At 34.6% G+C, this 17,726-nt stretch overlaps 2 protein-coding genes across 2 annotated transcripts; one reads left to right on the top strand and one right to left on the bottom strand.

Annotated features, from left to right (window-relative positions):
• LOC132266416 (transmembrane 9 superfamily member 3) lies at positions 1 to 5,454 on the top strand. The gene is made up of 8 exons (XM_059767281.1): positions 1 to 275; positions 2,068 to 2,108; positions 2,198 to 2,783; positions 2,891 to 3,028; positions 3,146 to 3,302; positions 3,513 to 3,997; positions 4,642 to 4,895; positions 5,044 to 5,454. The coding sequence occupies exons 1-7, from the start codon at positions 127 to 129 to the stop codon at positions 4,859 to 4,861; spliced, it is 1,776 nt and encodes a 591-aa protein (XP_059623264.1). The 5' UTR covers positions 1 to 126; the 3' UTR covers positions 4,862 to 4,895; positions 5,044 to 5,454.
• A 3,209-nt stretch (positions 5,455 to 8,663) lies between these two features.
• LOC132267485 (ubiquitin-like protein-NEDD8-like protein RUB3) lies at positions 8,664 to 9,470 on the bottom strand. Its single transcript, XM_059768644.1, has one exon. It carries the CDS (start codon positions 9,468 to 9,470, stop codon positions 8,664 to 8,666), a length of 807 nt encoding a protein of 268 aa, XP_059624627.1.
• Between the last annotated feature and the right edge of the window lie 8,256 nt (positions 9,471 to 17,726).

Genomic DNA, 17,726 nt, shown 5'->3' with positions numbered 1-17,726 from the left:
ACTACCGCCTCTACCGGTTTCAAGATCTCGAATGCCCTTTCAGGGATCTCGAGATCCCTCCCTCTCTTTCTCGCTCTCAAACTGTGTGTCAAGTGTGTGTGAGAGTGTGTGCGAGTCTTAAGTAAAATGGAGAAGACGATGGAGTGTCTCTTCGTCGCATTGCTCGTAATTTGCAGTGCCACACAGGTGAGATCAGATTCGTCTGATCATAAATACAAAGCTGGAGATCAGGTCCCTCTCTACGCCAACAAAGTCGGTCCCTTCCACAATCCCAGGTATATAGAACATCTGATCTGTGGTATATATCTGCATATGCATGTACATGTTAAGTAATTTTTTGAATGAAATCTGTAGAAATTGTGAGATTTTTAGTTGTTTTTGCAGATTACAATGTGCGTCCTTGAATTGAATTTTGTGGATCTGTATGTGAATTAGCTTTTTTGTTGTGCTCGAGTTGGATCGTATTTTCAGACTTCGTTTGTATATATACACATACATATGTGAATACATTAGCTGAAAGCCAGTGATGTCGGTGGACTTAAAAAGATCTAAATCCATCTTCTGATGAGTTTTACTTGGTAGATAATAGCTAAAGCAATTATGCTTTGATTGTTTCACCATTTGGTCTCAGTTAGGTTGTTTGAGACAATGTAAACATTTTTCTAAATCATCCATATTAATTTAAGCTGAATTTTGTGCATTTAGCTGGTAGATGAGGTGCTCCAGCTCTATAAAATCGGAATTTTTGTGAATTCAGCTTAATGTAATTATCCCCAAGACGAAGAATTTTCACCTTTGAATTCACTACCATAATTCCACAAGCACTTCTCTTTTATTGGGTATCCAAGGCAATTGAAGGCGTGTTTTATCGTTGCATTTTTTGAGCTTGTCCAACCTACTCATTGTACCATACATCTTGAAAGTCTTTAGCAGCGAGGTCGTGATAAAGTGCAGTGATGTGAGTTGTGACAGATGGTCATTTATCTCCCTGTTCTTCTACACATGATACACTAATTAGGCGAGAGATGAACTTCAAGTCGCCTTTTTCTAAAGTCCTTTGAACAACTTCCTAGCTAAAAATATGACTTTCAGGGGTACTCTTATTTTCCAAATAAATTTGAGGGAAAGTTAGATATTCAAAAATCTATGATGACGGACAAGAAAAATGATTTACAGTAGAACACATTGCTAGTCTGAAGAATCCACTCCCAGTCTATGCACTTGAGAGTGAAGTTGCGAGTCACTTGCCAGAAAAAAGGAGGGGTGGGGAAGTGGGGAAGACAATTCTCAAAATTTCCGTATCTTAGTATTCCTAAATATTCAAATTCCATCAGAGGAAAGACCGGTAAGCATGCAGGAAACAATATAGCAATTGAAGCCCCTTAAGTAGCAAAAAGCAGGAAGAGTGTAAAAAACTATGAAGAAGTTTATCTCCTGCCATAGGATATCGAGAAGCATATACACAACCTGTTTCCTAATGGAAATCTAATGGGAGTAGAAAAGACTGAATCCTTTGAAGGACAAGCAGTGAAATCTGCGAACCTTCTGCCTGGTTGCACGTCAATGGGCCTAAACATATGCACTTCCTGATTTTTTCCTCAAATAGTATGTGTGTGTGCATATATATATGTACGCAAGTAATTTTAAGTGAAAGCAGGAGCTGCAGGACAATATTGTTCTTTTTGTGCAGAATTTGAAAAATAAATTCGAGTATTAGGACCAAAAGAATATATATGAGAAAACTTTTAGAGAAGTTTTTAAAAGCTTATAAAGAGCTTTGGGAAAACCTGAGATTGAAAAGCTAAAAATTATATGACCGCCTAAATGTATTGGTACTTCTTTCTTTCTGAGATTGAAATTGAGAACTGTAATCTGGTGAATCTTTTGTGTGCATATTTTTTTATGGGAATTTTTTTTTTTGAAAGATATTGGAATAGTAGGGTAGATTAGCTAATTTTCAAAATTTAGGGATATGTCTGTGTTTTTTCTCTTTTCTTTATATGTATTTCTCTATATATTTTTTATGATAGACTAATGACATTCTGTTGCTTCTGTTTTCAATTTCAGTGAAACTTACCGCTATTTTGATCTCCCATTTTGTTTGCCAGGTTTGCATATGATCATCATTGTTTTCATTTCTATTAAATGTTAGTTCTTGTGTATAGAAGTATATATTGTGACGGGATGTAAATTGCAGCTCATCTAAAAGAGAAAAGGGAAGCTCTTGGTGAAGTGTTGAATGGGGATCGATTAGTCAGTGCTCCATATAAACTTGACTTTTTAGTCGAAAAAGACTCTGAAATTGTTTGCAAGAAGAAGCTGACAAAGGAAGAAGTTGCTCAATTCCGAAGTTCTGTCACAAAGGACTACTATTTCCAAATGTACTATGATGACTTGCCAATCTGGGGTTTCTTAGGGAAGATTGACAAGGAAGGCAAAGCTGACCACAGCGAGTTCAAATATTACTTATTCAAACATCTTCATTTTGAAATCCTTTATAATAAGGATCGTGTCATTGAGATTAATGTTCGAACTGACCCTAATGCCCTTGTGGACATTACGGAGGACAAGGAAGTTGATGTAGAATTCATGTACACTGTTAAATGGAAGGAAACAAACACTCCTTTTGAGAATAGGATGGAGAAGTATTCACAGTCTTCTTCGCTTCCTCATCACTTGGAAATCCATTGGTTCTCAATAATCAACTCATGCGTGACAGTTCTCCTTTTAACTGGATTTCTTGCCACGATTCTTATGCGAGTCCTAAAGAATGATTTTGTTAAGTAAGGGTCATTTCCCATTTACTACAGTCAGCACTTACACTGTTGGTTTAAACCCTTTCCTATTATGGTTTTTATCATGTAATTATATATATATTTTTGTTTAAAAGGTATGCTCATGATGAGGAGACAGCTGAAGACCAAGAAGAAACTGGGTGGAAGTATATTCACGGGGATGTTTTCAGGTATCCGAAATACAAGTCCTTGTTTGCTGCTGCCCTTGGTTCTGGAACACAGCTATTTACCCTGTAAGTATGCCTTTGAAGTTCCATTTTTCAATTGGGTTTAGCTCAATCGAGCAAGTTGGTTATCTATTCTTGATGGGTGATTGATGATCTTAAGTGTGCATTTTTTTTTTTTTTCAGCACAATATTTATATTTTTACTCGCACTTGTTGGAGTTTTTTATCCATACAACCGTGGAGCTCTGTTCACTGCACTGGTTGTCATGTATGCACTTACATCCGGGATAGCAGGCTATACTGCAACCTCTTTCTACTCCCAGTTAGAGGGAACAAATTGGGTATGCTATTTTTGGATATTATTTTGTTGACTGCTTGATGGATGTCAAGAGTTCTTTACTTAGGCTACATAGTACTCATGAAGATGTACATTAGCCAGTGGTGTTTGTCCATTTCCTTTTTCCACTCTCTTTTTAAATAACAATTGAAGTTTATATGCCGAAATCTACTGTGAACTATAGTGATCTAATTTTCTATTGCTGATTTGACAGGTGAGAAATTTGTTATTGACAGGAAGCCTGTTTTGCGCACCTCTGTTTCTCACATTCTGCTTTCTTAACACCGTTGCAATTACTTATACTGCGACTGCAGCACTGCCATTTGGTACCATTGTTGTGATAGTTCTTATTTGGACGCTAGTAACAACACCCTTGCTGGTATTGGGTGGGATTGCAGGAAAGAATAGCAAGGCTGAGTTTCAAGCTCCTTGTCGCACTACAAAATACCCTAGAGAGATACCGCCATTGCCTTGGTATCGTGGAAGCCTTCCTCAGATGGCAATGGCAGGGTTTCTGCCTTTCAGTGCAATATATATTGAACTCTACTACATATTTGCCAGTGTTTGGGGTCACAGGATCTACACCATATACAGCATCCTATTCATAGTCTTCATCATTCTCCTGATTGTTACTGCTTTTATTACCGTAGCATTGACATATTTTCAACTTGCTGCTGAAGACCATGAGTGGTGGTGGAGGTATGAAACATAATGTTCTATAAATTTTGTTCTTTCTACATCATGCTCTATTAAAAAATTCACATGCATATTGCACGTCCAACTTTAAATGCTTCCGATGTTCATAAATTTGAATTATTTTTATGACATTATTTTGTGCTTGATTGCTTGGTAGGGATATTCTTTTTTGCTGTTTGTCTTGGTAGTATTTTGAAGTTTATAATTGTACTTACCTCAGAATGATGGATCTTGAATTATCATTTTATGTTATGCAAATTAATGTCCAATAAAGTCCAGGTTATTTGCTTTAATATCTGATAAATTGGCAAAAAAAAGAAAAAAAAAAAAAAAAGAAAAAGAAAAAAGAAGAAGAAGAAAATGTTTCAAAGAGAATCTCATGCTGGTAATAATGTTGTTTGGTTAAATTTTCTTAAATTGTCAGATGGTTACTATTTCCTGGATTCTCTGTAATTCAGATTTTGGTTCTGTGTATTATTTCCGGTTCTATTTTGGATTGTTTGGAATACATATTCCTGCTTCTTTCTTGTATTCCAAAGCTTGCTAGCTGTAGCTTTTTGTAATTCATTTTTTTCATTGTAAATTGTGATTACAAACTCTATGTCAAACATTTGCATTTACGGAATGTGTTTGATTGTTACCATCAGGTCTTTCCTTTGTGGTGGATCAACTGGCTTGTTCATCTACGGCTACTGCTTGTATTACTATTATGCACGATCAGATATGTCAGGTTTCATGCAAACCTCGTTCTTCTTTGGGTACATGGCTTGCATCTGCTATGGTTTCTTTCTCATGCTAGGGACTGTTGGTTTCCGTGCGGCTTTGTTCTTTGTCCGTCACATATACCACTCAATCAAGTGTGAGTAGTGCATTGGATCGTCAAACTTCTCGTGTTGAATAGGTATGTTTCATATTCCTATATTGTGCCCTCTATTGTAGAAAATTTTGTAGGATGTCTAACGAATGGTTGAAACCGTCCTTGTGTTAAGTAATTCTGTTCGTGTTATTTATCCATAGCAATTGGTGGTTGCTGATTACTTGATTTACAGATTCGTGATGACGCGTTCGATCAAAGTGGACTACGTAGAACAACAGGCGTTCTCAGAATGTAGCTTGTATTAGTTCCGCGTATGGCAAGCATTCCACGGAGATCGTTCTTCTTCCTTACTGCGGTGATAGTTCAATAATTGATGAGAGAGATAGAAATTTAGGCCTTTTTTTTCTCTTTCAAATCTTGCTTTTTGTCTCGTTATATTGAAAGAAAATATGAAACATGGGCACAAGTGTATGTCTTCTGCAGTGCTTAATTTTCAGTTTTACCCTGTACGGTTGGATCTGATGTTAATTTTCAGTTTTACCCTGTACGGTTGGATCTGATGTTGATGTTTCGTTCAAGCAATTCATTGGTATCATGTAACGTACTTATTGCTCTATATTGCATTACAACTCTTCCTTTTTAATGCAAGGCCAAGAACCCAATGGTATTAATGGAGAAATTATTACATGGTTCCGGGTCTATTGGTCCTGACTTGTACCACCTGTGACGACTTTGGTTTTTCAAATCAATGCGTTTTGTGATGAATCGAAGATTGACCCAATAATGAATCTAGATGTGGAAGCAAGAAATAAGACAACGGTCTCTCAAGGCACAACACACCTCTAAGACACTTTGATGACCTTCCATGAGGTCGTGGAATTTAATGAAAACTGACGCTGAAGCAAAAGATTAGAAAAATAACAATTAAGCCTCCAGGGGCAAAATAGTCATTTTACATGAAAATGACGTTCCTCGAATGTATATCATTCTCGAGACATATCCGTGATTTCTCATAAAGTCACAGAACTCAAAAGAAAGTAGCGGAAGCGAAAAGTAAGAAAAATCGGATAAAAATAGTCTCAAGGGTAAAATAGTCATTTCTTAAAATATGAATTCGGGTGCCACCGAGCACATTACTGGAAAGAGAACAAAAAACTAATCAAGATGGACTCAAGAATTGCATGATTCGAAGTTCGGATGAAGGAGAAACGGCATGACGAAGAAAAACGAGCACTTAAGGCTAAAAGGGTAAACTGGTAATTATTCAGGAAGATCCGGGTGCACCAATACGCATGGTTCGCAATATCGGTCAAGATTGCGGTTGCGGTCGCGGTCGTGGTGTAACGGACTCGGACAAAATTAGTGTAAACTGGCCGATACGAGTCACGTATCGAATTTGAAAAATGGTCGCGTATCGGACGATATTGCGAACTATGATTCACGCAAGAATTTGTGCCAAGTTTTTTTTTTTTTTTTTTGCTTATGTGTCAATTAGCGATTGGTCGGGACCAATGGTCTTGGGACGGTATTAATAATTTGACAAAAGCTAATGAATGAAGCATGTTGAGAGGATTGTTGGTCTCAGCTTTGGACCACCAACAAAGGTTCAGGCCTCAAAATGTGGAAGAAAATCATTCGATTGTGTGCTAAAGCAATAATATGCCTGCCGATGTGCAGTTTGGATATGCCAACGCCTTCCTTCTACTTGCACTAATGCTTTGTTGGGTAGGAAGGAAGGAATAGGGGTAGACAAAACATAAGAAGAATAAAGAAACAAATTTCATTCGGTATAAAAAAAAAAATTAAAAAAAAAAAAAAAAAAGGTTTGGGAAAGAAAGGATAATATGTCATCCTTTATGAATTTTTATCCTCCATATATTGGCAAAAGAGAGGAGGGAGGGCAAGTGAGGCTATTACAAGTTTTAAATTATAATATTAGCCTCCATAAATTATAATATTATATAAAAAGTGATAAGTATAATGGAAAAACTAATATAAAACTCTTTCTTCCCTTCTTTTCTAATGAATACAGTAATTTATAAAGCTTATTTAGTTATCTTCCGTCCAATTGAATAAAAAGAGGGAATGATATAATTTTTTCTCTAAAGATGTTTCATCCGCATCTATTCTCTATTAAGCCTATACCGGTAAGTCTCAGTTAGGAATAAAGTTAGAAAATCTTTGTTCATATATTCCTCCCCATATGATGGTTGAATTAATGCAGAGTGTTCATTGTGATCATCTTAGAGGCTTCACTGGTTAGTTAGGCTAGCCGGCAGTGAGCTACAAAGTACGAAAATTGGAAAATTAGACAATTGTCTCACTGGTTTGATGTGAGTGGAGGCGTACGTGAGTCTCACCACTGACGTCATGATTTGTTCCCATCATTGACGTCATGATTTATCGGACACTACTAATGTTATGAAGTTGTTCGACAATTGTCTAAGTGATTTATAATGTAAGTGGGGGCGTAAGTCTCACTACTAACGTCATTATTTGTCCGATACCACTGACGTCAAGGAGTTCCTCCCAACTTTTTTCCAAATTTAACAACTCAGGAAGACTAATGTCATGATTTATTGAACGCCAATGATGTCATGGAGTTATTTGACAATTGTCTGATTGGTTTAATGTAAATGGGAGCATAAGTCTCATCACTGATGTCATGATTTGTCCGACACCACTAACATCATGTAGTTGCTCACAACTTTTTTTTTTTTCCTTCAGATTTAATAACACAAGAGGAAGACTGACCGTCATAATTTGTCGAACTCCACTGATGTCATGAAGTTTTCTATAGTTGTCTGATTGATTTAATGTAAGTGGGGGCGTAAGTCTCACCACTGACGTCGTGATTTGTCCGACACCAATGACGTCATGTAATTGCTCCAGCCATTGACGTCATGATTTGTCCGGACATTTTGATGTTATTTGACAAAATCCATTTGTGGTTGGAATGTCATAAACAACAATGGATTTGCAATTTTTGAATAGTCGTTGCATTTAAAAACTACTTCAAATTATCATCCAATATTCAATAAAACCATTTATGTTATATTTGGGAGTACGAATAAGTGTCTTGAATTTGAAATTGAAGAAAGTTTAGTTCAGAATTTGTATTAATTTTTTTTTCAATTCCAAATTCAAGATGCAGATTGGGTGCCGCTAAATATAACTTTAGTCTTAGTCATTGAATTCCACCAAAAGGTGGGCAATACTGGAGATTGAAAGAAGTAACTGCTTGGGTTACCTAATAAAACTGTAGTTACCTAATTAAATTCTTGTCAATGTTTGTGTTACTCAAGTGAACATACATTGTTACTTCTCTGCTTCATTAACGTATTCATTCGATTGATGGACTGGTCTTCTAGTAGTTCATACCAAACTTAAACTTCTATCAAAGACCAAAAATAGAAAAGATACCATTCTACATATTGTTTTATCTCGATCTCGAAAGTTTACTTGTATAAAAAAAGAGTTGAACTCGCTCACATAAAACAATTGAATTAGCCTAATTATCAAATTATATATTATTTTTTAATTAACTATATTAATTGAAGCATTTAATTCTTGTTTCGTTGGCACATTCAATTCTCTATATTCTCTATAATCTTACTAACAACCTTCCAAATATTTCTGTGTTGTTAATTACTTCCCAAAAGGGCCTTAATTAATAGTCAAGGAATTTTTTCCAGTAATTGTCAGGTGAATCTAAGAAACCGGACAGCACCATCTATCGTCTACATACTAAAACATTGTTATTCTTTCATCGACATTAAACCCTAATTCTCGATCCACATAACTTAATTTCACACACACATATATAATAAACTAGAAAATGATTAATTAATTTCATGAACCACCGGTGACACTTCCATTGAAGATCTCAATAGTATCACCTTGTCCAACGTGGTGCCACCGGAAAGACCTATCCTCGTCCATCACATTCTGCTTGTAGATGAAAAAAAACCCATCCATCGGAAGATGAAAATGGAATCTATGATGCAACCTCTGCAACTCCTTCCTCAGCTCTCCCACATTGTCCATGGCATTCACTTCAACCGGAATCTTTTTCGTCCCGCATTTTGTCAGCACCATCACTTTCAGCTTCTTGGACCCGCCGGTCGAGTTCCCGGATGCCGAGGAAGCCGTCGGGGACGGCCTGAGACCCACCTCGATCTCTGAATGGTCCGAGAGCTCACTCTCCTGCAGAGACCGGGGGTCCTGTAATTCGACACCGTTTGCATGGAGCACCAATCTGTTTATTGGCACACCATCTGTTTCGTTGATTCTTTCTTTCAGTCTCCGGACGGTGTCGTTGACGTCCATTTCGAGGGCGACGCCGAGTTTGGACGTGGGCATTTTCAGGAGGAGCTGGATGGTCTTCTTGTTATTGCACGGCTGCGATTCTTCGACCTTTACGCTAGCTTTTTCTGGGTCTACGGCAACCATGAGCTGGATTTTCGATCGGTCAAGGATTTCGGAGGAGTGGACGTTGAGTTCGTCGTGGAGGACTTGGTTGTTGAAGATTAGGGTTTGTTTGGGAATGGGAATGCCATGGTATCTCTGGATCTTTTCTTTGATCTCTGAGACTGTATCGAAATAACCCACTTCAATGGTAAATGACCGGCCTCTTGTGGGTTCAAAGAAGAGGTCCATTTTTCAGTAAGTTTGGAGGAATATATTGTGAGTATATATATATATATATATATATATATATATGTCTCTCTCTCTATATATATATAGATATATATTGTTTATGTCTAAGTTGAAGCCTATATAACTGCATGTTTGTTACACAATCTTAGCAGCTGTAACAACATCGGATATTGGGCAGATTTGGATAATACTATTCCCCTGGTGAAATTATTTAGCTGTTGGTGGACCACAGCGGTGTTCTCTTCCTGGTGTTCATTATTATTGTTATTATACTCATTCTATCTCATATTAGTAGTTTATTTATTTATTTTTTTACATATCCCAAATTAGTTGTTCTTTTTAAAAAGTCAAAGCAAATAAATTCCATATTTCCATCATTGTCTTTTATTTTTTAAAAAAAATTCAAACTTTATAATTATATATATTTAAATTAGAAGGGACAAATTGGTAATTTTAAAAAGGAACAATGCATTAAATGCTTGTCCCTTTAAAAAATTCCAGTTCTAAAAATGGACCTCTAATGTGGGACGGAGGAAGTATTTTTTAAGATTTTATTAAAATTTTTAGGTCTTTTGTTTTTAATTAGAGAGTTTTAATTAATACATTATATATATATAGTTAGAAGGGTGGGTCTTACTACATAATTTTTTAAAAAGTAATGATAGGGAATTCAATGGTTGGACACATCAGACTAAATTTATGTGAGTAAAAACTAAGGACTGATGCAATCATGAATATTAGTGACATCCTATTTTTGGATTTCAAATCATTATCCTTTTTTAAATCACTATATTTCACTAGTTTAACTATTTGTGAAGTCATTTAACTTAGACCATTAATAACTTAAAGTGGGACTTACATACTTTTCCCATCAGCCTTAATTAATTCAAGGGTAAAGTATACTGACACCCCCTGAAGTTTGGCAAAATGACACACAGATGCAACTTATCCTATTTTGGGACAAAGACACCCCCTTGTAAAATTTATCATCCAAACAGAGCCTTAAAACATGTGAAAAGTTCATTTTATGTAATACCCCTAATTATATAAAGGAGAGTCCTGGTATTTCATTAATTGTTTAATTAGAATTTTAATGGTTTATTATTTGACTTATTTGAATTACTTGAATTAAATTGTAATTATGTGAAGTATTTGAATTAAATTGTGATTATATGAATTAATTGACTTAATTGTGATTGTGACTTTTGAATTATTGGTGTTAATTAAATAGTTTGTTTTAATGATTTCGTTAAATTATATTGGTTAATTATATTATTTGATAAATTGGTAATTATTTAATTAAGTTAATTATTGAATTGTTTTGTGTCCACAGTTTATTTGTTTTACGTTGTGTAAGTTAGGGTTTTATGTCTCATATTGTAGCCAACTTTTGGTTAGTATATGAATTAGGTTTTGGTGATATTCGAAGCCTATAAATACTATATGATATGTCAACTTAGGGTTTAAAAGACAGAACTTTTATTTCACGTAATGGAAAAAACAGAGAGTTACAGAGAGGAATACAGAGAAAGATACAGAGAGGAAGTCTAACATTTTGCCTTAGGCTACGGTTAAACCAAGGAAGGATTGAAGGAGTTGTATGTGTGTGGAACCAAAGAGAAACAGAGGTATTGATCGGTGAAGGATTTGCCTGAAAATCTAGAAACGACAGTTAGAGATTTTAATCCAAAGTCTCAAAGGTAAGTCTCTGTTCTTCTCTTTCCCTTAAACTTGTGATCTGTGTATGCTTAGATGGATTCCAGTAGTTTAATGAATGCTTAAACAATCTGTTATGCATGTTTAAATTGATAATTAATCTCGTTGAATGAAACTGATATACCAAAATTCTTTAGGTTTTTGTTAGTTGGTTTCTTCTGTAAACATGTTTAATTCTTACTTATTTGAGATCAACGATTCATATGGTTGCCTAGTAATTAATCTAGAATGTTAAACGTACACTGGAACAATAATTTAAACTCATTACAGAGGCTTGGAGATCATCGGAGTCGAAGGAGACAAGGTGAAAACAGACGACGACTGCCAAGGGAGGGGAGCACGCTCCCAAAACCTTTGGAGCCGGCTCCCAAAGAAGTAGAGCTGGCTCTTGGTGCCTTGGAGCCGGCTCTCAAGGTCCTAGAGCCGGCTCTAGGTGAATTAGAGCAGGCTCCAAAGTTTAAGAGAGCCTGCTCCATTTTTAATAGTCCAGTTTTGACACTGAGGAGCTATTTGGACTGAAAAGGTTTTTCTTGGTTGGTTTAAACTGTTTTAAATAGTGTATGGGACTGTAATAGACCTATAACAGTAGGGAAAACATTAATTCATAATTGGATTAAGGGATGGAACGAGATGGATTTAGGGAAAAACCTATAAATGACACACTATTGTGGTTAATTAACTTATGTGCGAGGTTTTGAAGCTTCTGTTGTTTATAAATTTTATACAGTTTAATTATGTTTAAACATAGTTATAAGCATAGTAACCTCTTGAAATCATCTATGCTTGGTTTGAAATAAATTGATACATATATTCTGCTAATTGTGTCAATTACTGGATTATGTGGAAGATTTAAATGCTATAACTCGTGTTAGCAATTTAAATATTCGGAAAGTGATTTTTAGGTTCTGTCATGAATGCTTAATGCCCTAATATATGTATTGAACTGTATTTATGCATATCCTGGCTAATGATTGATAAGGAACAATTACTGTTTTAACAAGTATGTTGTTTAGAGGATTGTATGCACCGGTATGGGACGGTGGCATACTAAGGATGTATTAGTAAAACACTAAATCCTACCTATTTTGGAATAAGTTGGATTAACTATAAAAAAGTTAAGTTCTACTTATATGGATGTCTATGCACCGGTATGAGACGGTGGTATATTAGGGACGGCTTAATTCAAAACACTGAGACCTACCTATATTGGGGATGGATTAGTTCAAACACTAAGTCCTACCTATATTGAAATAAGATGGAGTAACTACAGAAGGTTAAGTCCTACTTATAACTAGGTGTTAGGTCAATAAACCTTTTGAATGACACACTTGGAACGGACTTTATATATTTATGTTATGGTACAATGGTATGAGTTTGAGTCTCAAGACCATGGTTAGGGTGCGTATATCGCCTAGGATAGATAGTTAGACAGATGTGTTGTTCCCTGATAGGTCTAGGTACACATGACCACATTATGTGCGATTTGCATAGTATCTCTACTCAGGCTGAGACAGACCTATTGGACTAGTGAGCGTCCTATAGTGTATACTTATATATATATGGACTACTCTAGATATTATTGAGTCTATCTATGATGTATCTGCGTATCGGGTTTATGTATGGATTGTAGTAGAATATGACTTGCATGTGGGCCTGATCCACTCTCTTATTTTTCAGGTGTTCTTCAGTTCCAAGGTTATAGCTTGGACGTGCAGAGCAGATACAGACACTCACTCCTCCGATTATGTAGGATTTCTTTCTATATTTAGCTTTGGACTTGGTTCAGTTCTTCTCGTTACAATTTGAGATTTTTTTAGGGGTCAACTAGATGGATTCCCGAGTTGTAAATAAATGGAGGTTTTGGATTATGGGTTTTACAATTATAACCTTTGAGGATTTTGTAATTAGAATTCTCTCAGCTTTAATATTTATTTTTACATTTAGTTTTGTATTCTGTGTTCGTTTTACATATTAATTGTTTGATATCTCTCGGATTTGTGCTCGGACTTAATCACCCGTGGCTCTAGAATCGAGGGGTATCACATTTTACCCTTCACTATTTTATTAATTTTAATTATAAAATATAAAAATACTTAAATGACCAACTTACCATTTTCATCTCTTTCTCTCTCTCTCTCTCTCTCTATATATATATATATATATATAAACAATATATATATAAATAATCAGAGTCAACGAAGCTCGGCCTCAGTTCGGGAGAACTGAGCCTCTGTGAATCCCTAAGAGCCATTCATTAATATTGACGGTGCTTCTTGCCCCGAAATCCTAATTATCAGTTTCGTCAACGTTGTGGGTGAGACGACCCATCTTTACCGTAGATCGAAGATTCGCTTATTGGGGAACATCATCGTAGAGAGAATATGTCAAAACAGCCATGGAAGGTGGACTGTAGCTCTAGGAGTGGTTGAGGCTTGTTTGAGATTTCATTCTCCAGTAAACAGACCCATATTCCTTCTCCGGCGGAACCACGATGGTGAGTAATTTATTGGCCGATGTCTGCAACGGCCACCGTCGTTGAAGAGAAGAAGCTTCATCAGGTTGTCTCGAACCACTGGAAACTCGATGTCGCAACTCGAGGTTTTGTCAATCGAGTCTATCTCGGTAGTGACACAGCCGGGTTCAATGACTGACTCGTCAGAGTTGGATGCGATCTCAAGAGTTGTTGACGGAAACCAACAGTACGTAGCGGCGATGGTAATGGTGTGTTTAATTGTGGGTTTTTCATGGGTTTAATTAATGGGTTTTGGTTGTGGTGGCAGAGGTTGCAGTGGTGGGTGGAGAGAGAAAAAGAAAGGGGTGGGCAGTATTAGTGGGCGGTAGTGGTGACTGGTGGGCAGAATTGGTGGTTTGGTGGATTTAGTGCCAGCTCGATTGGTGTTGGGGTGGCGATGAGAAGAGAGAACAGAGAGAAGGACAAAAATGGGAACCAGTCTACAACCAGAGATAGAAAGGTCATTTCAACATTCAAATTAGTTAATATAAAAGTCAAACAGACAAAATTGTCAATTCATTACTATTGGGGTGTCTTTGATAGTTGTATCAAACTTGAGGGAGTGTCTTTGTCCCAAAATAGAATAACTTGCATCTGTGTGTCTTTTTGTCAAACCTCAAGGGGCCCTTAATTCAATTTGACAAATAAACCAAACTAATCAACCTTTAAACCATATATATATGTGTGTGTATTATTATTATTATTATTATTTTAAACATGTTTCAACAGCTAGCTTGGATGTCATTGCAAGTCTTAAAAGCATTTGGCGAGCTAAAGCATATATATCTCTTCTCATTTTTATAATTTTTTCTTTTTAAACTTTATAATTAATATGTCTTTAAGTTTGTAATGTTAGAGTGAGGTTCTCTCTCTCTTTAGTTATAGTTTTGAATGATATGTATTTACACTTCCTAGTGAAAATCTAGGTGATTGTGGTGAAATATATTTATATATATTAATATTATTAATGAATCCACTAACAATCTTTGGTCATGTATAGTTGCATGCATGGTAATTATAATAAATTCCACATTTGAGAACCATTGAGCACCTAAACGATTTGTTATTCGATTTTAAGTTATAAAATGGTAAGCAAGTTATAAAATGAAAAGAACAACACGTTAACACATTCGATTTTAAGTTGTAAAAATTCTATAATACCCTCTCGGGTTAACTGCAGAAAAACCTTTCCCCCTAACTTTACTTCTTCTTCTTCTTCTTCTTCTTCTTCTTCTTCTTCTTCTTCTTCCTTTTTTATTTTATTTTATTTTATTTTTTTATAATATTTTTGTAGCATTAATAAATGTTACAAATTACCCGTTGAAAGTTGAGGAGTATTTTTTAATTATTTATTTATTTTTTGCCGTATATCCTATTATCTATATATATTTTTTCTCTAGAGGGAAAATGGTAACTAAGACACACCTGAATAAAAATTTAACTTGTAATTTTTTTACACTTTCTCATTTGATGTAAAATCATTTCAATTTTTTTTTTTTTTTTTTAACAAAAAAAAAAAAAAAAAAAAAAAAATTCGACTTGGCTGGTCGTGAGGTGATGTGGGGTACACCCTCATATTTGTTCCTTTTTATTTTATATATATATATACCCCACATATTTGTTCCTTTTTATTTTATATATATATATATATAAGAAAATGAATCAGATACAATATAACACAAATATTCATTATTCAAACAATTTAAAAACATATATTCAAAAGCAAGTAATCATAAAGAGATTACAAAAACCTAATGGCATTTAATGTTAGACTTTAATATTAAAAGTTTTTAGTAATCTAGACTTTTGGCATGTAGTTAGAACTCTAGTTTTTATCCTACTTTCTTAATCTTTGTTCGATATTATTGTTTTTTATAGTCTCATTGTATAATCAATTAATTTAATTCTTGTATAGTATTTAAAATATTATATATATCTTCTAATTTTACTAATTAGTTCTATGATACTTTTCCTTCTCTCATTTCATAATATTTTTTTTTACTGTTGTTAAGGACGGATTCAAAAATTATCAATAGGGTGGACTAAAATTAAACATAAATTTAATAACTCAATTTGTTAAGTAAATTTTTTTATTAAGATTTGTTTGACTTGGGCCTTTATTTTAGTATTGTGGCTTAATTGACTTGTGCTTGTTTGGGTGGACTAATACTAATAATAATATTTTTTTTTTTATGATTAGGTTAAAATTACCCATAGTAATTATTATTATTATTACTATTATTTTATTTATTTATTTGGGTGGGTTGGAGTCCAACCTAGCCCTACCCTAGATAAGCATATGATTTGGTTAATTTTTGTCATATGATATGAGTGGTTTTGTTCATTTATGTAGTTATTATGTTTTCACAATTTATTTGTTGTAATGTTTATTTTTAATTGGTCCTTAAAATTTTGGGTGACCCAGACCACAAACGTTGCATTGCCGTGCGTATTTGCAGGAGTTGGGCTTAGCGCTGGCAGATGATTGGGTTTAGGGTGGGCCTAAGTCACAAAAAACGAGTGTTGCGGGAGCGTAAAAGTTGTAAAATATAAATTATACAGAATGAGAACAGAAATAAGAGCACGCGCGAAATGTGAGAGCGACACGTAACAAAGCGACACCCGTTTAATTAAAGAATTGTGTGACTTAAGGTGTGTTAACTTATTGGTTCGCCCAAGTCCCACAGTCCCACCCCCACTGTAATAGGGATGATACTTGTTAGAGATCTAAATGAATAAGTGAAATATGTATTTGATTGTTTAATTAAATGGGTATAGTTCTTACATTACGTGCCGCCCCTGAAATGGTGATCTAAATAATCAATTGATGAATATTTCAACATCTGAATGTATAACCAAGTATGAGGGTTAGACTTGCAAATAGTTGTTACGCAATTCACTATTCTCTGGTGTCAAAGAAATTAAAAATAAATAATAAAAAAATCACTATTGTCTAAACACATCTTTGAAGGGGAAATATTGCGATATAAATGAGTTGGAATGAGCAATTATTTGACAATAGAGTTGTGGTGAGTTTTATATATACTTCAACTAGAATATTGAAAAATTTGTATAAATTTGTAGAGTATAAAGTTATTTGACAATAGAGTATCGTTCTTACGTTACTTACCGCTCCTGAAATGGTCATCTAAATAATCAATTGATGAATATTTCAACATTTGAATGTATAACTAATATGAGGGTTAGACTTGCAAATAGTTGTTACGCAATTCACAATTGTCTGGTGTCAAAGAAATTAAAAATAAATAAATAAATAAATAAAAAATCACTATTGTCTAAACACATCTTTGAGGGGGAAATATTGCGATATAAATGAGTTGGAATGAGCAATTATCTGACAATAGAGTTGTGGTGAGTTTTATAAATACTTCAACTAGAATATTGAAAAAATTGTATAAATTTGTAAAGTATAAAGTTATTTATAGAATAGTTAAGAGTTTTGTAGTATAGGAATTTAGATGGATAGTTTTTTAGAGAGCATGCCCCGATTGAGGGAGTCAATGTCTATAAATATGTAGATTGTCATTTGTCAACCACGGCTACTACTAAGAATTAGAGCAAATATGAAGAGCAAGTGTAAAATATTAGAATACTAGTGAGACTTAAAATGGGTAAATATATTCTTGTGATTTAATAAGTTTTGGAGTTCAAAATGATTAGGTAAAATCTAATAGGTGATATAGTTTAACGACGAGAATGACTTATACTTATGGTGTTCGGGGACACTCGTCTGATGAAGTTTCAGATGTGGTCTTGCAATTTAGTGATATAAAAAATGAATATTACAAGCACGCAACCCTAGTACTTTTCTATATAAATGGTAACATTCTTTATTAAAATATCTTACCTGCAATGATCAACTCTTCACAGTCTTTCAAAAAAATAATTAATTAACATTTTACAATGCTAGAATCCTTATATTCCATTTCGGAGCACTTAATCTCTTAAATTTGAAATTAAAAAAAATTTAGTTAATTTCTTTTGATTTTAAATCCAAAAGCATAGTG

Source organism: Cornus florida, unplaced genomic scaffold (genome assembly GCF_030987335.1).
Source record: "Cornus florida cultivar Cherokee Brave unplaced genomic scaffold, ASM3098733v1 CherokeeBrave_3.0.0_Hap2_Chr07, whole genome shotgun sequence".
NCBI classification, from domain to species: Eukaryota; Viridiplantae; Streptophyta; class Magnoliopsida; order Cornales; family Cornaceae; genus Cornus; species Cornus florida.
The sequence above is the reverse complement of the archived record's forward strand: the minus strand, read 5'-3'. Positions and strand labels throughout refer to the sequence as shown.